Raw genomic sequence first — 22,279 nt, 5'->3', positions numbered from 1 at the left:
CATTTCCATGCGTCATTAAATGAACCCATGCACATACTGTATATTGTAACGTTTACATTCTACGTTTTTGCCATAGTGTAGACTAGAGAAAACAAAATACCTATTTCTAAAATCTATTATATATATATATATATATATTAATTACCCAGTAAATCTGACCCGCTTGTAAATTACCATAGAGGTGATATTACCTAGCCCATCTGCTCAACATTGACGGCAGTGGGGTAAAAAAAGAAGAAAAAAAGTGCAACTAAGCACATGTGTAATTTACGTATTTACCACCAGCAGCCACGTTTCTTCCACTACTACAAAAGCTGTGATTACTTAGTCCTAGATATTAGTTATAGCCTATAATACCACCATTACTTTTACTTCTAATACTACAGCTAACGTTACCGCATTTAAGAAAATGTATAGGCCTACACTTTTCTAAATAAAGTTTCGTATATTAACTTAATGTTTCTTAAATTTGCCGTCATGATAATCATAACCATTTAATTCAAATTAGGCATCGCCTAATATCACGCGTCAGTCTCTAAAAGATGTGTCGGTTTCATCCATACCTGTAGGAGTCGCTGTTTTCTATTAGACGGACGCATAATTTCACTTTTGCTTGCTCCGCTGTACATCGGCGAAGAGCAACAACAATAACACGCAGTCAGCAGCGCGGGTTATGGTGCAATAAATGACAGTAAACGCGGATTGGTTGTTTGAGGCGGTCTTACTGTCGGTCGTAAAACCCCGGTCAATGTCAATTCTGCACTAGTAAGTTAGCTGTTACTGCAGCTGGATCAGCGCTGTCTCCAGGTCAGAAGAGCGGATGCTCCTGAACAACTATTTTTAGTAACTGGATAGTTCTTTGTTGTTTTGGGATTTTTCAATAATGTTTTCCTTATTCGTGTATATTTGACGACAGGAATGGCATACAACAAGACGTATGTACGCGTGGGCTACTCGTGTGTTGGGATGTTGGTGGGATTTTCGGCGTTTCTAGTGTGGAACATCGCCTATAAACAGCCGTGGACAGCCGCGATGGGTGGATTATCAGGTAAATTTTTTGGCTGTGTCTCAAATGCAGCTGAGCCGCCTACATAGACAGCATTTTTGGCCATCATAAACTGATGTTGAACGCGCCTGGGATGCCAATGTTGTCTTGGTTGGCAAATAATTAGTTTTAGCCTAGGTTAGTGTTCAAATAGATTTTGGTATGTTTTGAAATGGATGTTAAGTAAACTTTGCTTCTAATTGCTAAGTTACTTTTGTGCCTTTCGTCGAGTATAAAGTAAGGGCATTTAAGTGAATAGAATAGGGCAGAGGTGTAAAGTCCAGGTTCAGAAAGTAAAAGTCCTCCTCAGTATTTTGTTCCAGTCACCTGGATTTGCTAATTCAGACAGGAGATGGAACCAATTAGTGAAATCAGCTGACTGAGTTCATGGGTGGAATAAACTTATGGCAGAACTTTTATTTTCTGACCTCTGGACTTTCCACCTCTGGAATAGGAGAAAGTAAAGTATACCCTTTTCGATAAAAAAATATTGGATTATTAATTAATAATATATTACACACTATCATTCAAAAGTGAGGAGTTATTATTTTTTTATTAAGAAGGCAATAGTTTTATTCAGAAAGGCTGCATTAAATTGATCAAAAGTGACAGTAAAGACTTTTACTAGCTGTGCTACTGTGATGTTAATATCTTGAGCACTAATTTCTACTGAAAATTCAGCTTTGCCATCACACGAATAAATTATTTAAAATAAATATAATACAATAGAAAACAGTTCATTTAAATTGTATTTACATTTCACAATGTTACTGTTTATACTGTGTTTATGATTAAATAAATGCAGCACTGTTGAACATTAGACTTCTTTCAACCAAATAGTCAGACCCAAAACTTTTGAAAGGTACTTAACTTCACACAAATCCGTTCACCGATGACCATTCAACATGTTCAGTGGGTTGTGTCGAACACGCAGAAGTTGGCCTGACATTATCATTGTTTCCATATCTAAATCAAATTAGTCCAAAATCTTTGTGTTTGGGATTAGAAGGGTATCATCTTTACCTTAATAAATACAAGCAAAAGATTTGAGATTTCGCCCAGACCAGTAGTTTTAACTGAACCTTTGTTCCTCACTGAACCTTTGTTCCTCACTGCACTTTGATCCGTCGCTTTGCCCTTCAAACTCAGGGCCTTTGAGTTTGTGTTATGCAAGTATGGTCTAGTCTGTGCATTTGTACTTTGAGTACAAGTTTTATACTTTGGTCAGTCTAGTTTCTACTGCAAATGATGGCATGATTTTACAGAATTTTGGTCTGTTTAGTTATTAGATGGTTGACCAGTCAACATTAAAAATTTCAACAAATTTTAGGTTATAAATGATAAAGCAGAGCATATTTCAGATGTTGTAACTGTGGCCACTGCTTCAAATCACCTTTTAACTGTTTGCAGTTCACTTAACCCTTGTGTGTCAAGGACATTTTTGTCTTTTACATTTTTTTTTTTTGTTATCGTTATTTGCATTTTTTTTAAGTGTAACAGTGTGGAAAAAAATTGTGTATGTGGGAGGGGGGATCACAAAAAAATTCTTCAAAGATTTTGGGGAAGTAATTATACCATGGGTGAGTAATGTCAGTAAGTTTTAGTCCAATGCAGTCAGTAACTTTAACTAGCCTTTTCGGGAAAAAGAAAATCCTCTCTGGGTCAAAATGTCCTGAACTGTGCTCTAAAGCTTCTAATTTTTATGACAGGTTTTTTGACATGGACATTTTTGTCCTCTAAGGACCTCAGAGTAACTTTTTTAAATTGATGCACAAGAGTTAAATGGTCGTTTTTTTATAAGTACAAATATTCCTCTTTGCGAGGTCACAAAACGGCAAGTATAATAATTATACAGGAATTATAAAGCATGTCACACTGCAGTCACTTCTTGATATTTCCCATGAACTAACCTATTATTTATAGTATTTGGGTTTTTTATGAGGGCAAGTAAAACTTTTGATTGGTAAACATCCTACCCACGTACACCACTGTTTAAAACAGCACATGCAGAACTGAGAGTAAATAAGTCCTGTCAAAAGAATCAAACAGGAACGCAGCAGTTGACATGCATGTGAGAGTATGACAAAGCAATAATAAATTTGCTGAGTCATAGATTCAGTCACATGCAAAACTAGTATGTGCTTTGAACTACATATTGCTCATTTTGTGTGTTTATACATGTATTTCTCCAGGTGTTTTGGCATTATGGACTCTGGTCACACACATAATGTACCTTCAGGACTTTTGGAGAACATGGTTAAAGGGACTGAAGTTCTTCTTGGTCACAGGCGTCATTTTCTCCATGGTTTCCATCGTAGCGTTCATCACCTTCCTCGGTGTTGCCGTCTCCCACAACGAATGTGAGTAAAGATCCATACTGAAGCACATGAAAGTCATGAATGTTTGCCTTGAAATAGTATTTGTAACATTTAGGTGTGAACTAAATGTTCATTTGCATCTGTCTCAGATGAAATGTTTTGAAGAGAAAGTGGCCTTCAAGACATTAAACTCTCAGGAGGACGGTTGTTTCAACTTTGAAAACTGTTTCCCTTTCTTTTTATTGCGTATGTGTCTACAGCCCTCACAGATCCTGCCAGTCTGTACCTGTCGTGTGTGTGGAGCTTCATGAGTTTGAAGTGGGCGTTCCTGCTGGCCCTCTATTCTCATCGATATCGCAAAGAATTTGCCGACATCTCCATCCTCAGTGACTTTTAAATATATACACAATAACACACTCGTGCCCACGGAGAATGGAGACATGCTTGGCTGTTGCCATTTGAAATGGACCAGGAACACTCAACGTGGAGAGTCAGAAAGCTTTCGTGGTTTTAGTATATCAATATACGACATTAGTGTATCACTTCTCTCTCTTTCTACTGTTGTCTGTTTAGGCAGTCTATTGTAGATCTTGTTAGACGCAAGAGTATGTTGAAGGATGTCATCTGTCATTTTCAATTTTTAACTTTTTAATAGCTCTGATCCATGTCAATATTTTCACTTTGAGTATGTATCGTTCATTTATAGGTATTAAGAGGAGTCTTTTGTCTTTCTCCTTGCTGCTCTTTTCTTGTTGTCCTGTATGTTTTTTCTGCAGTGACAGGTTTTTATTAAGCTGATCTGTCACTAAAAACCGATTTCTCCTGCCACTGCATAGCATTTAAGTAGTTGGCTATTGGTTGTTAAATAAGCACTTTATTGTCTAGACAATGTGGTTTAAACAATCGCAAACCTTGTGTGGGAATCTTTTGACGAGGGAAACGTTGTTTGGAAAGGCTTTTCGATGTTCTTTTCTTGTTTATACTTTTATGACCTTAAAGCGGCATCCAGCACACATTTGAATTAAATGAATGATTCAATCAATGATTTTTGTAGCATTGTTTTTTGTAAACAAACAGGGTTAGTGATTTTCAGTATTTACCATTACATGTCTGTCATCTGAGTTTTGTTTAGTATAAATTCATTCGCTCAGATAATACTGCATGCATATCTTATATTAATTTGAGATTTCTTTTTATATTTACACAGAAACATTGTGTTATACTGTTAGAATGTGATGTTGGTGTTTGTCAAACATTCTAGACACTTTTGTGAACATATTATCCATTATATTGTATTATGAAATCAATAACGTTATGTATGTGTGAGCGGGCCATTAATAAAATAACATTATATGGCAACCAGACACATGCTTCTTGATTTCCAAACTGTTTTAAAAAAATACAGGTTTATTTAATTCTGAGAACAGCAAAACATGTTGAAGAAAACTGAAAAGCGTACAAAACATAAAAATCCAGGCAAATGATGTGATGGCATTTCACACAAAAAGCTTTTAATGTAATTGTAGAGCAATTTGGTAATAAAAAAATAAAAGACAATTAATTTCCTCAGAAATTAATATCAGCCCAAATGGTCTTGCAAACTGACATTGCAAAAAAGTACCCAAACACTTTGTACCCTTTCTTTATGTTTGCTAGTTTACATTCAAGGATAGCTGCCTTACATGCTCAATGAAGGGAAATCAATATTAATAATAATAAAAAGCAATCTAAAATGTCTCAGGATTTTTATCATTTTTAAATGGATGAATATAAAGTGCAATTAACAAAAGCTTAATAATTTTTTTTTTAAATCAATACCCTTCAAATGCACCAAGGCCAGAGACCTACTGTCATTTCAAAGACTTGAAGATAAAACTTAGATGCCTAAAATTGTAGTCATTTAACATTCCACATTTAAACGTTAAGCCTTTACACTACTGTTCAAAAGTTTAGGGTCAGTACGATTTTTTCAAAGAACCCTTATATTCATCAAGGCTGTATTTATTTAACCAAAAATACAGTAGAAGAATAATAAATATTATTACAATTTAAACAAATGTTTTCTATTAATTTATTTTAAACAGTAATTTATTCCTGTGATGGCAAAGCTGAATTTTCAGCATCATTACTCCAGTCTTCAGTCTTCATGATCCTTCAGATTTCATTCTAATTTCTGCTGATTTGATGCTCAAGAAACATTTATTACTGTCAATGTTGAAAACAGTTGTGCTTTTTACATATATATTTGTTGAAACCGTTCTAAATTTTTTTCCCAGGATTCCTTGATCAAAACAAAGCTTTAAGGATCCTTGATTTAAAGCATTATTTATTTGTTTTATTTGTATTTTTTAGAAAAGACTCTAACCCGAAACATTTGAACGGTAGTGTATCTACCGCTATTGTATATAAAGATGAACAAACTCCTATAAAAAAATTCTGGATAAGACCTGTGAAAACACATTTCACTTAATGTTTCTCATAAATTTCACTATGCTATCCTTGTTTGACATTTCTCAGAGGCTTCATGTGCAAACTATAATTGCAAAGTCAAGCAATTGGAATAAATCACACACTAGATGTGATAATGACAGTAAAGTTCTTTTGTTCCTCTTAGTTCCTAAGGATTGTCTCCTGTCTCACACAACAATATTACAGTAGCTTCAGTCTGTTAAAGCACAGGATGTCCAGCTTCTGCTTGGAGAGGAATGAAGTCTCCCAGAAAAGGAGTAAGACTTCTACATTGAATCATCTTCATCATGCTCCATTGGCTCATTTGGGAAACTACAAAGCAGATGCAAAGCAAGAGCAAGCTCAATTTATTCAGTAGTGTGGTTAGTTTCAGTTAATCTCTAGCCACGTTAGTCCAATATGCTAATACTGAAAGTTCACAGAGTGCAACAGTGCACAGATGCTTTATAACAGGGTTGGTTATTGAAGTATTTTTCCTGTTCAATAGGGATATAAAAAAAAAAGTCTTTGTTAAAGTGTTATAAGCCATGAACAAAACCAACCAGTCACATTACAAGCTTTGAAGCAAAAAAGTATTTGAAAAACAAGACTGTGTACTTTATGGATTTAATGAGAAAAAAACTACAATCCTATGAAGCATTGTGAATGACATAATCGAATTAAAAACAATGGAGAAAAAATAATGTATTAATATGCATTTGCATATTATATACAGAAATAAATATTTGTATATATCTGCATATTTTGAACTTAAAATATATTAAGTATTTGTATAGTGTACTTATAGACTCGATTACATCCATCACAGTGCTTCATGGGAGAGGGTGTTCCCTGTAGAGCTCATCGTGACACTCTGATTGGTGGAGATTTTTGAAGAATCATGGGTAATGTAGTTGTTTTTTCCAGGAATTTCACTATGACACAATATTCTTTAAAAAATAAGTTGAATAAAAATAGTAATGCAAACTGATGGCTTCAGCAAAAGCATATACCCTCAATGTACAACCTCAGCATATCTGTCTATAAAAGTTACTATTAAAAATCAATTTCCTTATGGAGAAAATTAGTGGAATTTTTACACAGGGAACCTGAATGTTGCACATTATACTGTTGTCTTACCGGCTTCTGTTTGGAACATCCATAGTAAGGCTACCCAGGACTAAAGCAGCTTCAGTGCCCGCCGAGTATCTCCTCTCTCCTTTTACATAAGACAGAGACACAGTCTTCAGCATAGAGCTCGCTGAACGCCAGTACCTGACTGAGAGGGAGACAAAGAGAAGTATGAAAAGAAAAGATCATCAAAACCACAGAAAATAAACAAACACCACAAACTGAGCGATTCTCACTCTGAGCACGCAGTACTGTCTCCAGAGATTTGATAGCGTTGGCACAGGGAATCCTCTGTAATTCCTCCTCAGCTAAAGGCTCAGGCTGCAGGAACAAACAATACTCAATTCATGCAATACCCATGGTGTTAAACATGTTCATGTTGGCATCTGAACACGAACACACACACACACACACACACACACACACACACACACACACACACACACACACACACACACACACACACACACACACACACACACACACACACACACACACACACACACACACACACACACACACACACACACACACACACACCTCATTTCCGACGAGAGCACTGACACAGGCTTGAGATGCATCGCAGAGGGATATGAGGTCATAACCTCCCTCTAACACCAACACCACTCGACCTTCAGCCAACTCCATTAATTTTCGGGTCAAGAACCCGAAACCTGAGACATATCACATAAAACCTTAATAACCCAAAACTATATTCAGTCAGTGGCACATACAGACACAAATGTCAAACCCTGAAGGTATCAGTCACATTAGTCATTAGTTACAAAAACATCAGCGGCTAAATATATATATAGCCTACTGATATAACAGTTTAATGTGTGTCATATGAAAGCCTTAATGACTTGACACAATCATGATAGCTGACATGGGCATATCAGTCATGATTTAGCCAATAACTTTTGAGTCCCAACAAAAATGCTAAGTCATTATAGGCTCTTCTGCTTCCCATCTGAAGGACTCTTTTTTTATTCTTAGGGGAAATCCTACAGCGCAAGAAAATGCAGACAAGCACAAACACTCTCAAGCTCAGATAATATAATGCTCTTGCAAAACCTAGTGAGGTATTAAGCAAAAAAAAAAAATTGATTATAAATAAAATAATATTTTATTCAGTATGGAAAACTATCAATAAAAACTATATAAATTATTAAATATTTTTAAAAATACAGCAAGGTAATATAAAAAAATATCAAAAATGTACCCAGTATTTGTGTGCTAGGTATCTTCAGTAAACAGTACAGTAATATGTAAACATGTTAACAGTAAACTAAATAGGAATTAAAATGTGAGTAATATTTCATAATGTAGTTAACATTAAACACAATTGCACTATCATTTGGAAATTGAAGGCACAAACTCTACACAGTTTGTATTTTTAATACGTACATTTTGCTGAGACCATGTATCCACCCATAGAATCTGAGTGACCCTTTGCAGCATCAAAACCAGCTGAAACCAGCACCACATTTGGGGAAAACTCATGAGCAATAGGCATAACTACGGTTCTATAAAGAGAGACACAATATTTGATTAATTAGTACATGTAGACTTAATAGTGGCACCAGATGGAACTGCAAACAGGTTCCCAGAAGAAAGAAAATCATGCAGGTTTGGAATAGTAATAAGGGTGAGTAAATGATGACAGAATTTCCATTTTTGGCCAAACTATCCCTTTAACGTGAGACTAGAATGACACTAAACACACTAAAATGACTGCAGAATATTACCTGAATGCAGCTAGGTATTCTGCATCTCCCATCAGCCCTCCTGACCACGCCACATTTACATTATAGCCTTCCCCTTCATCAGATCCTATCTGCAATACATTCAGTTAGTTTACATTTACATGCAGACATAGCAGTATGACACTTAAAGAAAGTACAACTTTGCTCAAATATCAAACACACTTTATAGTTTCATAGAAGACTATACACAAAACAAACCATAGAGGGTCCTCCAGTGCCATAGCATAAAGAACGATTGTTATAGTGATGCAGGGATATATAGAGGACATTAGGATCGGTGTAGAACATCTTCTCAGTTCCATTATCATGGTGAAGATCCTGACAAAAGTGCAGGGGAGAGCAGTGATTCATAAAAACACAAACCTTTTGGAAACTTCATTGATTCATACACAAATTAATCGCCAAATTAAATTGCAAAAAGTATGATTGTTGAAGGCAAGAAGGAGATCAGAAATAAGGTGAAGCTTAAAACTAAAGAAATCCTGGCTAGGCACGGTACAATATACACTATCTGTATATAAATATACAACCCCATTTCCAGAATAGTTGGGACATTTTGTAAAATGCAATAAAATCAAGAACCTTAATTTAACTGGCAAATGTACAAAGAAAATATTTCCAATGTTTTCACTGACCAACTTCATTTTAAGTTTTTATTTTGATGGCTGCTACACACTCCAAAAAAGTTGGGACAGAGGCATGTTTACCACTGTGTAACTTCACCTTTCCTTTTAATTACACTTTTTATTCATCTGCGAGTTAAGAATACTAATTGTTAAAGTTTTGCAAGTGGAATATTTGCCAAATCTTCACTGATACAAGACAGCTGCTCAACAGTCTGTGGTCGTCACTGATCGATTCTCCTTTTCATGATGGGTCATACATTTTCAATAAGAGACAGATCTGGACTGCAGTAAACAGGCAGGCACATCCCTTCTATGGTGCAGAGTGTCTAGGAACCACTCAGTTTTAGCATGTGCAGAATGAGGCCTGGCATTGTCTTGCTTTTCAGGAAAGATGTCATCTTGATGACAGTTTATGTCTCTGTGCAATTCAAATTTATTCCTTCATTTCAGTGTTACCTTCACACAAATGCAAGTTACCCATACCGTTTGCACTAATGCACCCCAATACCAGGACAGATGTTTGCTTTCGCACTTGATGAAAGTCTGGTTGGTCCCTTTCGTCTTTGGGACTGAGAACTCAATGTCCATTTTGTTCCAAAAACAAGCTGAAACATGGACTCATCAGCACACATTCCTACTGTCCTCTAGACCATCTGAGATGAGCTCAGGCCCAGAGAACTCGCCGGCATCTCCACATAGAACTGATGTAAAGCTTTCTACTTGCGTAACAGAGATTCCAGTTGCATTTCTTAATGCAGCGTCAGACTGTTAAGTGAAAATGGTTTTCTAAAGTACTCCTAAGCACATGTGGCTGTATTTAACACATTTCTTATGCAGTGCCATCTGAGGGCTCAAAGGTCACGCACGTTCAACAGAGGTCTCCTGCCTTGCCCAACATTTCTCTGGATTCCCTGAATCTTTTCACAATATCATGAATGGTGAAAGACATACATTCTTTGCCATCTTGCATTGAGAAATCTGATTTTTGAATTGTTTGACAACTCTCTCATGATATTTGGCACAAAATGGTGAGCCAGGATGACCCCATCTTTGCTTGCAAAGACTGAGAAGCACTTTTACACCCAAATACGATACCCTCAACTAATACCAGGTCACCTGCTCATTGTGGACGGTTTCAAAAATGTTGAATAATCTAACTTGGATAATCTTTTCATTTTTAATCTGTCCCAACTTTTTTGTAGTGTGTTGCAGCCATCAATATCCAAATTTGTTTATATTGATATTTACAAAATACAATTATGTTGTTCAGTGAAAACATTGGAAAACTTTGCTTTGTACTTTTGTCAGTTAAAAAAAGGTTCAAGAGAATAAAAATAAAATAAAAAACAGATTGTGAATTTTATTGCATTTTACAAAATGTCCCAACTTTTCTGGAAATGGGGTCGTAAAATCTCATGGTCACATACCCTTTATCAGTAAGTGGAAATATGTGTAAGTGTGGAAATACATCCACAAAGTATAATACTGTTTTTGTGTGTCTTACCCAGTCGACTATAAGGATCTTTTTAACCTTGATTCGGTCCTGGAGCTGTTTAGCAGCAATGGCCACAGAATTAAACATACTGGAGCCACTGTAACAGACACAATGAGAGAGATCAGTATTTTATAGTGCTACTTAAAGTCAGTATGAAAAAAACACTCCTGGATTTATTGTGAAAGTTTCACTGATGTACATTATTTAAAAAAAACAACAACACACACATAGTAATATACAATATTTACCCACATAAGCTACCGTTCAAAAGTTTGGGGTCGGGTAAGATGTTTTAATGTTTTTGAAAGAAGTCTCTTTTGCACTGCTTTTATTTGATCAAAAATATGCTAAAACAGTAATATACTGAAATATCAGTGCAATTTAAAACAACTGTTTTCTATTTTAATATATTTTAAAATGTAATTTACTCAAGCTACGATGTAAAAGTCACTTTAAATTTAATTTTGATTATTTTAATGTGTCCTTGCTGAATAAACGTTTTTTTTAAAATCATACTAACCCCAAATTTTTGAACGGCAGTGCATGTTATTACTCTTACTGAAGTTTATATCGAAAATGCTATCAAATATTATTCTATAGCCTATATTTTCTCGCTGAACATCCTGTTTTATTTTACGCGAAAGTGGCTGTGAACACCATTTCATGTTGATGAAAGCGCAACTCACTTTGTTTGAAAATGTGATGCATGGTGTCCTGAGGTGGTGACCAAAGCAAACCCATTCTAAGGATGAGTCAGAAAAAGAAGAAGTGAGAATATTTGTGGTTATAGGAGAAAGAATTGTGGACAATAGGAATCTCACCCTTAGCTCTCCTCTAGCCACATGCAGAGCCAGCTCGATCACACTGCCGAATGCCATATTCAGTGCTGCTGTACTGCAGGAACTATTTGATTTGGTTTTTGAGAGCCCAGAATAAAGAAAACTATGTTGCGGTGGAAGAACTGACAGTAGTTCCTCATAAGTGGCCAGCCTACCTTTAACCCACTAAAACACAAGCACACACACATGGATGTAACTTCTCACCACTGCAATAATAGTTACAGCTATATGATTTGTTCAGCATTGTTTACCTCACACTGATCCCTGAGGCCAGACTGCTGCAATCTTAACCAGATACTTTTAATTCTGTCACCCTGTTCACGGTGAAAGCTGGTATCTCCACAGTCACACACATGATTCAGCACACGAGAGTCATACACAAAACCTACACACACATACATACTATATAGATACAGTATAAATGCATTTTATACAACAGTTACAAGAGTGCTGATATTCAGTTCAACAACACTGGGACTTTACGATCTTCCTATCACTCAGCTTATCTGTGTTTGTGTGTTTTGGACAGATAGTCAGTCTGTCATTTAGTGGTATAAATATTTTTATTAACTTTTACTTTTCTATCTAATCTATTTTACATTTCTTTGCGAATTACACTGTTTTCCTTCTCTTTTGTCTTTAAAATCGGTGCTACCTGACTAGAGAATACAGAGAAAAAGAGCAGTTGTCTACCCTTTTGCCAAATAGGTAGGAAACTTCAACACCCATAATGCACTGGGCATGTTGCCATCCAAGGCCTATGGCCTATCTGCTCCTATTGGATAGAATGGGTTGCCAAGTTTATGGTTTTCCCACTGAATTGGGCTACATTTAAACTGTTGCCACGGGTTGATTTTTTCCCCCCTGCGCGTTAAAGTTTTTACATATTGCATAGATTAGATTGACTGAAATATTTGTATTGAAATTTTTTAGCTTCTACCAATGATAAAACTGAGCTGGAAGTTAAGTTTTGTGAAGGAGGGCCACTGGTAGGGAGCTTTTGAGTTATGTTTATAATCCCCATGATATAGTGTTTTTTTTCTTTGCATAACAGTGACTGTAAAACATTTATTTTACGTATGGGAATGGCATGTTTTGAGTTTTTATATTTGGGATATGGTCTTTGGGCTACTTTTGATTGGCCATTGGGCAACTGAAATTAGGTTTGATTTAAGTTCAATACAATTTTCACTGATAAACCTACTCTTACAATAACTGTTTTTTAACTCTCTGTGGGCAGGGATGCAAAAATGAAAAATATCATCTGTAGTTTTCACAAAAGACCTGGAGCTGTCAAATTAATAAACAGTCATTTCTCAGTCCAGGTAACACAAATAAAGAGTAAACATTATTAATTTACATATGCTACCAAAACTGTAACAATACAAAGCGGGTTGAAACTTGGCAAACTTGCACTTTAATATTAACTTCTTATACTTAGAATATACTGTTTGGTATTTGGCATGTCACGATTTTTTATTACAGTAGTGCTTGAGATGCATGATCTCGAATTCGTCTAAATCCTGATGATCTTGTGCTTCAATGGGAGCTAGAATACCTGATGTACAAAGGAATTCACATACTCAATGACACAAATTTCCTTTTTTGATTAGTGACTTATTATAAATTATGCAAAAACATTTAAATATTTCTCAGTTTTATTTTTTAAACACCCCAAACTATTTTCTGCAACATATTTTGTTGTGACACCCTCTTTCCACCTACCTGTGGTGTATTTTGGTTTGCTCCTTACATTCCGGGCAAGAGGTAAGATTAAATGTGAAGGCAGATTTCTGTGACAGGTGTTTGGAGAGGATTGCACACGTGCAAGTTTCCGGTGGAAGTTTTCGTTTCGCCAATATTCTACACTGTGCAGTTCTCCCGGGGTATTACTGCAGCAGTTATCAAGCGGGGCTTGAGATGGAACGCTAACTGCTTCTCTTGCTCTCTGTCTGTCCCTTTCCAGCTCTTCAGGAGACACAGGCCACACTGAGCGAACAGGTACCTTATAAAGAGACAGAGCTTGTGAAAAAGAACTCTGTGCACATGTTTGTTTGCGTGCAAAAACATTTGCCTCACCTTTTTTGGAACGTGTTGTTGGAATGTCTTCTGTGGCCAATGCTGATGGTACATGGGGTGTGGAACCATAAGAGTCTGAGTGTGTATGTGCGTATAATGCTGAATAAAAGAAGGTTCCGACTGGGTTTTGCTCAAAGGCCTATGAGACATCACTACACAATGTTCTGGGACTGTGAGAGAGAAAGTTCAAATTACACTAACTTTTTCTTTACACCAATTTTTTTGTTTGCTCTCAAGATCAGTGAATGTGTATGTTACCTGTAAGAAGATGTGGATGCAAGGTAACGACCTGTGTATGCAGTGGCTGTAAATGAGCGGTAGAACATTCAGACAAGAGGATGGGGTTCTGAATGCCAATGTGTAGAGGAGATACATCCTGAGGAAAAGTAGCTGAAATCAGCAATGAGCAAGGTACAGGCTTATCGTAGCATTACCTACTAAACTTAGCGTTGAAAAAAAAAAAATTTAATACTTTTTTTTTGTAGCACGGTTGCTTTATGACAGTAAACACATTTATAATGTTACAAAATATTTCTATTTCAAATAAATGATAAACGTTTTTTCGACATTGATAATAAAAAAATATCACAGTTGCCACAAAATTGCTAAGCAGCACAACCATTTACAACTGTGATAATAATAAGAAATGTTTCATGATCACCAAATCAGCACATTAAAAGGTTTTCTGGAGTAAGCTGAAAATTTTACTTTGCCATCACAGGAATGAATTACATTTGAAAATATCTTAAAACAAGAAACAGTTATTTTATTTTGTATAAAGAAATTAATACTTATTTTTTTTTTTTTTTTTGCAGGGTTGCTTTATGACAGTAAACACATTTATAATGTTACAAAATATTTCTATTTCAAATAAATGATAAAAGTTTTTGGACATTGATAATAATGTCAATTTACATTATTATGTATTTGAAGCTTTGGTGAGCATACGATACCTTTTTCCAAGTATGTATTATATATATAATTAATTTTAATTTCTATAAAATTTTAATTATTTTAGAACCAATAACGGACCTTGTATGATGATGTGCTATAGGTCTCTGGCTCTTGACGGCTCATCCTTTTATCTTGTGATAAACTTCTCTTGGACACTGGAGCAGAACTGGAAGATACCTCTACAAAATGCAAACAGCAGGTCACTATAGGATCTTTGCTTTTTTTGTTTATGATAGAAATGAAAAATATGACACTTTTGAACAGCACATAAGTTAATACACACCCAAAAATTCAGATATTCTGACAGCTGGGGGCGCACTGGTTTTACACTGCAGTGGGTTCTGTCTCGAGTTTACACTTCTCTTTGGTCGCAGCTTTAGAATTGGCTCCGAGGCTTCTCACAAACATGCGCACACACACACACACACACACACACACACACACACACACACACACACACACACACACACACACACACACACACACACACACACACACACACACACACACACACACACACACACACACACACACACACACACACACACACACACACACACACACACACACACACATTTATGTTTACAGTATAATCACATGAAGACTATATTCGTAAAATAAGCTCTTTAATGATTGCTCATTTCAAGCTCACATGTTTATTTGAATGTGTACATGTGTCACCTGTTCTTCTTAATGGATTTTCCTCCTCAAAATAAGAGTCAGGTGTGTTGGATGCACGCAGCTGTTGTGGATCCTGAGTCTCAGATTTCCTGAGAAACAAGAAAGAAAGAAAAATTCCCATTTCACAATTAAAATGCAATCTACAGTATATGTGTACACAGTTGAGGTAGGAATTATTGTCCCCTTGGTAAATATGGCCAAAGACATCTGTGAAAATAAATCTGAATTGTTTATCCTTTTGATCTTTCATTAAAAAACGCACACACAAGAATCGAGCCTGTCATTGAAGCAAAACAATTGAAAATGGGAGGAAACTATATTATGAAATAAATGTTTTTACCAATACATGTTAGCAAGAGTTAGCAGAACCCCTAGAAATTCTTATGAGTAAAATGTCTCTGAAGTATATTCCCATTCATATTACTTTTTTTAGCACACCATGGTGACTAGGAACATGAAACTTTGTCCAGTCATGACTTCCTGTTTCACAGGAGTATAAATATTTCCTAAATAATCAATCACAATGGGTAAAAAAACAAATAATATAGTTCTGTCATGACAACTCTAGAAGTGTTTAGCATGGTAATTGACATTAACAATGTTTATAAGTTTGGTCTTGGCAAAATAGTTATACTCTCCTGCTGCTGGTGGTTATTGCTACTGCCAATACATACAGGACATGCTGCTGTAAGAAAGTAAGACATGCTGCTGCTGCTGCTGTACAAAATAGCCAACGCATTCTCATCCTTTGGCGTCATATAGGTGACGCCATATGACATTTCGTTGAAATCTTACGCACATGGCATCCTTTAGCGTCAATATAACACGCACTGTAATGGGTAGGTTTAGGTCTGGGGTAGGGTACGGTTATGACGCCTTGGGATCTGCGTCTCATATTCACGCTAAACGATGACATGTGCGTTGGATTTAGACGAGCTTCACCTGTATGACGCCTTGGGTTATGCGTCTCATATTGATGCTAAAGGATGCCATGTGCGTAAGATTTCAACGAAATGTACAAAGCGTCACATGTATGACGCCAAAGGATGAGAACGGGCTGAAATAGCATACTTGAATTACCCATAGCAGATCTATACAGGTGGAGCTGGGGAAGGTGGAGGGTTTCTGAAAGCACGCTACAAACTGCTACAGCAAATGCAGACCAAATATTTAAAAAGGTTGAGGAACGAGCTCATTGGCAACTGATACAGGAGGATCCAATCAGCTGTGCCTAGAGAATGATGTGATTGCACGTAGATTGAGTTAAGGACCTATCAACGTGTGCCATCAAATGTTTCATGACAGAACTTTGCATTTCTGATGTGCAGCAAATGATTGTTGAGCTTCACAAAATAAAAAAGGGCTGTAAGAAAATAGCATTAAAAATGTCCATTTCCAACATCAAGGCAATGATTATTTCCAATCAACTATACGAATCTGCCTGGAAGTAGACATGTCTATATTGTCTTAATGCATGGCAAGGAGGATAGTTTGAGTATACAAAGACTCTCCAAGGATCACTGCTGAAGAATTGCAGAAATTAGTTGAGTCTTGGGGTCAGAAAGCCTCAAAACAAATAGGCTATATCAAACAGTACCTACTACATCACCACAAGTTGTTTGGGGGGGTTTCGAGAAAAAAATCCTGTTCTCATCCAAAAAAAATTCCAGCATATTCACGTGCCAGAAAATACAGGAGCTTCTAACGGGACTGGGTTCTATGGTCAGATGAAACTAAAAAATATAAACATTTTTGGCAGCAAACACAAGATGCACACTGGGCTAATACCTCATGCCCACAGTTAAATATACTGCTTAATTATTTTTCTGCCAGAGGTCCTGGACATCTTGTTCTGATAAATGGTATCATGGTTTCAATAAAATACCACAAGATGAAAAAAATCAAAACCTGATTGCCCCTGCTAGAAATCTTAAAATTGGGCCGTGGTTGAATCTTCCATCAGGACAATGATCCAAAACAATCATACAAAATTATCACAAAAATGGGTCACTAAACACAACATGAAGGTTATGCCAAGGCAATTCCAGTCTCCTGACCTGAACCCTACAGAAAATTAGTGTGGTGAACTAAGGTGATATTCAAACTCATCAGGCATTATAAGAAGACTTGGAGCTGTTATCTTGGCAAATGGTGTGCATTTCATAATGAGATTTTCCCACCATTTTCAATTGTTTTGTCAATGAAAGGTTAGATTTTCATGATTTTTAAAAAATATATGAGATTAAAAGGATAAACAATGCACATTTATTTTCATAGCCTGCTTTGCTCATATTTATTTACCAAGGGGACCAATATTTTTGAGCTCAGTAAGGAGTAAGGAGACAGTAATGGCAGGTTTTTATTGTTCGTAACCTGATCAGCTTCTTGCGAATATGTTGATTTAGTATTCGTTTCACCTGGTCACTGGCAACGGCACCTGCCAATCACAACAATCATCAAATCACACCAGACCAGACAAATTATGTGTTTAGAAACACCATATGGAATTACAGTATACAACAGGGTCAGATATTAACCATGGCTTGGTGAAAAATGCAGATGAAAAATGTCAGAGCAAAAAATTAATGTTTATCTGACATTTTAATTATTTCATAATATTCTACTCTAGGCCTGTATGGGTTCAGACACTGTAGTAAGCATTCTAGTTGCAATTTAATTTGGTTTGGAAATAAATGGACAAGCCATTCTTTTACAGACAGAAAAAATATCTGCCCCTGAAAATCAATCCAACGGGCCAATTATCAACCCTTAACAAAAAATTAATAATAATTTTAAAAAAAAACTTTCTGACACTGGTATACAATAAAACAAATATATTTGTAAAAAAAGAAAAACATGAGTATACTCTGTTCACTCTTCTTTTTATTCAAAGGCTGATTAAATGGCTGTTTTCCCACTTGTGCGCTCTCCCTCCCTCTCTCCAGCTTCCTGTGTGGATGTTGAGACATCTGAATAATGAGGATGAGACAGAATATCAGTTCTGAAACTGGAAAATTGAATATCAATGGTTCCAGAACAGGCTTGTTTCAAAATTACACTGCAGTATGCATGCTAATCAGGGGCTTTAACAGTGAGGGTCTATGTAGATATCTATATTACAATTGTAACTGTAAACTAGAATGTATATTTCCAGAAGAAAATGTGAGTGGGTGCAGTGCAAAACTCGACATTTGGTTACCATGTTTTTAGAAAGATGCTAACACAATTTACCAAGTTGCTAGCATAGTTTAACACAGGGGCGGAGTGGGACCAAAAAATCTACCGGGAAATTTCGTAGACCACCGGCCTAGGGAGGTATTTAAAAAAAATAAAAATAAAAAAAAATTTCAAGAACCCTTGCAAAATTATTTTAAATAGATTAAGAAAGCCACCACTACTGGTTACATCTATAGTTAGATTGATTTGTTTAGAACCAGTGAAGTCGTGTCCCACACATTTTCTCAGGATCGATATTGTCCCCCACCACTTTTTGAAACATTGACGCACGGATGTACTAATACAAATAAATAAAACATCTTCAGTTAACTAGCAGAGCATTAATTTAGTTCGCTATTAAATAAGAGATCTAGTGCTAAAATGTGTTTTTTTTTTATCAAGCTGAGCGCTCGTTGCCGCGGCGATCGGTTGTCATGGATACAGTGTTCTCTTGTGCCACGCGGAGTCTTCACTCGGACGCGCGCTTCAATCTATCGCTGTTGCGAAGACTCTCTATTCATTCCGGTGAAATCATAAAAATAAAATGCAGTTAATGCACACAAACGTGTCCCGGCTTGATATAGACTGTAACCACTGATGAACATATTCAGTTTTGATGAGAGAAAAAAATAACTATACGGGTGCGGATTAGAACCCGTAACCTCTGGCACGCTTGGCAAAAGATCTACCACTAGACCATCGATGCATTTAATAACGAATTAAGCAGAGAGGCTCTACACTTTGACCAGCGGGCAGCGGCCGCACACTAGGCCGCCGGATGGTGTTGCTAAGAACTTGCAATGTATAACTACAGTATTATCAGACTGAAAAAAATACTGTGATACACCGGGAAAAATCCAGACTCTCTCGATTGACACTCCGCCCCTGGTTTACCATGATTTACCATAGTTTACTATGATTTACCAAGATTTACTATAGTTACCATGATTTACAATGTTCTATGATGATTCACCTTGATTTACTCTGTTCTAGTATGATTTACTATGATATAGCATATTCTAGTATGATTTACCATGATTTACCATGTTTCTAATATTATTTACCATGATTTACAACATTGTAGTATGATTTACCATGTTTCTAGTATGATTTACTACGTTCTAGTATGATTTACCATGATTTAGTCAAAAAAGCCAACCCCCATCTCTATACGATGTTCTGATGCTGAGATATAGGTCTTGATAAACGGTTGCTAGGGTACTCTGTTTGGTTGCTAGAGAGTGGCTTGGGAGCTGCCAATGATGAAACTCCAAAGGCTGCTTGTCAATATGAATGACATTAACCAACTCCCATGCCTCTATGACATTCAGAATGGAAGATATCCCTCTTTGGATTTTGGTTGCTAAGGTCCTCAACAATGGCTGCTAGGGCGGGGCTAGGAAGTGTTGAGGTGATTCATGATTGGCTGTTTGCTGCCCCGAGTCAAACGAGACCACCCTCATGTTTCTATGACACTGATATCCAAAGATATCCCTTTGATCTCTTTCAATGGAAGTCTATGGAACTTGTTGCTATGGTGCTCTAAATGGGAGCTAGGGCGTGGCTTGATAGCTTCACAAATGATCCTGAGAGACTGATTGGTTGTCTGAGTGAAATGAGCCTGCCCCTTGTCTCTATGACACTGTGATCCAGAGTTATGTTCAATACAAAATCCCTATGCAATAGTAGGGAAAACGTATGCGTTTTATGGGCCGTCCTATGCCATAGTAAGTCAATGGGGCAACTTTGGGCTGCTCTTTTACCCCATTGTGAGGTATGTTCTTACAGAGCCTGCCAGCCTCTTCAAATGTGGTAAATTACACGTTTCTGTGCAATCCCCGCTTGGAGCTATGACTGTACAAAGTTTTTCGCAATGATAAGTCTATGCAGGTTTTTTTGGCCGCTTTTTCGCCCCTGGGGCAAATATCGTAGCCCCGATCTCTTATAAAAGTCATAGCTTTCCTAAAAAGGCCGCATGATTTGACTCCTCATTCATGGGTCTGTGACAAAAACTGCGGGAGGAGTTGCGCACCGAAAAAAAAGTGGAAGAAGCAAAAGCCATGAGCAATTGCAATAGTTGGTGACTATCCTTTTAAGCCAAAAGGGTGATACAGTCAGTCACAACAGTCCCTAGTCCAATAGTTTCAGCAATGCAGGACTTACTTTACAACCCCCCCTCCCCCCCCCCCCCTTTTCAAAAAAGAAACAGTTACAAATAGTTCACAACAGTTCCCCTAGAGCGAGACATCAAATGGCTTTTCCGTTTCTGTAGTGTCCTTCTCTGTAATTTTTTTTTATGTACTTAACACTTACCGAAACATCATCGCCATTTCGTTGTATGCTACCGCAGAAACCATGCTGCACTCAGTCTGGGCTGAATCACTATGGTAACCCTCCAGCTGACAAGGAAGTGCTCTATTAAAACCCACATTGAAGAAACTCATCCAGTTCCTGAAGCTAAAATTAGAATTGTTTGTCTGATTTAGGGGTGATTTATGTAAATATGGTATGCTATTCTCATCCTAAAATTTGCCAGACCTATATTTGACTTAAATGGCTCTTGGGAAAACATTTCAGTCAAGATGACAAAATCATCGCAATGCAGAACAATCTCAAAGTCTAACTTCCAAAAGTTCTGGTTAATTCTTTGCAGCTTAAAGGCTTTTATTTATCCCTCCATTAAGATTTAAGAATGAATAAAAGCAGTTGAAAGACTATAAAGTGCAAATCTCACACTTTAAGGGTTTCATGCTATACACACAAATAGCAAGCTAGATGATTGACATGCTTCTATATTTTTTGTTCTAATACTAAACTAATGAAACCAAATAATCTTACTCAAAAAGATTCAAAGTCTGACCAATAGTTCAATCCAAAATGAAATGCTATATTCCACTTCCACCTTTGATCATATGAATACATGCCATTATATTTGACCTATTAAGTTACAACAATATTATAGGAAGCCTGCGATGTGGCAGAAATTTCAGTTGTCTATATGGTAACTGAACATAGCAAATGAAGTTTAAACACATGCGGGTCTCTTACCTGTCACATCAGCATAGCTTTTCCACCTCTAATACGTTTCCAGGCTCCAAATCTAAAAGTGACACATAACATCCATTTGCACTTTCTGGCTGGCCACTTCAAAAAATCAAAAGAAGAACTACAGAAATCTGAATTCAAACCACGACAGCGAGCTCCAAAGGTGTGCTTCCGTTGAGTGACATCTACATTTATGTTCACGCTGTCAACTCCGAAGCCCCTCCTGTTGAGCTTCCTCTCTTCTCACTACATCAACAGTTTTTTGCTTCTCTCGAACAAATCTATCAATGATTTCATTTGGAATCCTTAAGTTGTGCGTGTAAATGATTGATAATGTCTGCAATAGCCACAATTTAGCTTGCACAATGGTTTGTTGCCAGAGTCACGTAAAGGAAGAGTGTGTATTTGAAAGATAAGGAAGGCAGGGCACTTGCTATTATCTGGTGCCACCCTTACCAACTAAGGTACAGTAAAGGGTTATTCTGGGATGGAAAGTCAAAAGACATTTAAGTGAGAAAAATAAGTGACTACTAGCAATTTAAAAACATTTTTTTTTTACCAAATCACTAAATAAATAGAATCCGTTAAATGAACAGGAGAGACCAGTGATATATTTTGCATTTCAGGTCACACACA

The 22,279-nt window shown here is 36.7% G+C and overlaps 2 protein-coding genes across 5 annotated transcripts; one reads left to right on the top strand and one right to left on the bottom strand.

Moving 5' to 3' along the window:
* The first annotated feature begins 587 nt into the window (after positions 1 to 587).
* Positions 588 to 4,727, top strand: slc48a1b (solute carrier family 48 member 1b). Its single transcript, XM_077198419.1, has 4 exons — positions 588 to 807; positions 917 to 1,048; positions 3,238 to 3,405; positions 3,624 to 4,727. Exons 2-4 carry the CDS (start codon positions 919 to 921, stop codon positions 3,758 to 3,760), a joined length of 435 nt encoding a protein of 144 aa, XP_077054534.1. The 5' UTR covers positions 588 to 807; positions 917 to 918; the 3' UTR covers positions 3,761 to 4,727.
* A 23-nt stretch (positions 4,728 to 4,750) lies between these two features.
* Positions 4,751 to 21,891, bottom strand: hdac7b (histone deacetylase 7b). 4 transcript variants are annotated; one of them, XM_077198416.1, is made up of 21 exons: positions 21,787 to 21,891; positions 21,647 to 21,698; positions 18,249 to 18,351; positions 17,756 to 17,819; positions 15,383 to 15,471; positions 14,985 to 15,095; positions 14,780 to 14,880; positions 14,006 to 14,123; positions 13,748 to 13,917; positions 13,394 to 13,673; positions 11,920 to 12,053; positions 11,651 to 11,833; positions 11,516 to 11,571; positions 10,839 to 10,926; positions 8,907 to 9,026; positions 8,691 to 8,779; positions 8,350 to 8,468; positions 7,483 to 7,616; positions 7,179 to 7,263; positions 6,952 to 7,090; positions 4,751 to 6,144 (listed from the first exon to the last, which is right to left on the bottom strand). In XM_077198416.1, the coding sequence occupies exons 3-21, from the start codon at positions 18,349 to 18,351 to the stop codon at positions 6,099 to 6,101; spliced, it is 2,229 nt and encodes a 742-aa protein (XP_077054531.1). In that variant the 5' UTR covers positions 21,647 to 21,698; positions 21,787 to 21,891; the 3' UTR covers positions 4,751 to 6,098. The 4 variants fall into 4 exon arrangements, with proteins under 4 accessions (XP_077054531.1, XP_077054530.1, XP_077054532.1 ...); XM_077198415.1 differs by having other exon boundaries at positions 21,647 to 21,838; XM_077198417.1 differs by lacking the exons at positions 21,647 to 21,698; positions 21,787 to 21,891 and having other exon boundaries at positions 17,800 to 17,819; positions 18,249 to 18,352.
* Between the last annotated feature and the right edge of the window lie 388 nt (positions 21,892 to 22,279).

The sequence above is a fragment of the Siphateles boraxobius genome, unplaced genomic scaffold, assembly GCF_051911475.1.
Source record: "Siphateles boraxobius isolate OS27281-9 unplaced genomic scaffold, OSU_SipBor_1 41, whole genome shotgun sequence".
Lineage (NCBI taxonomy): Eukaryota > Metazoa > Chordata > Actinopteri > Cypriniformes > Leuciscidae > Siphateles > Siphateles boraxobius.
This window is presented reverse-complemented; position numbering and strand designations above follow the sequence as displayed.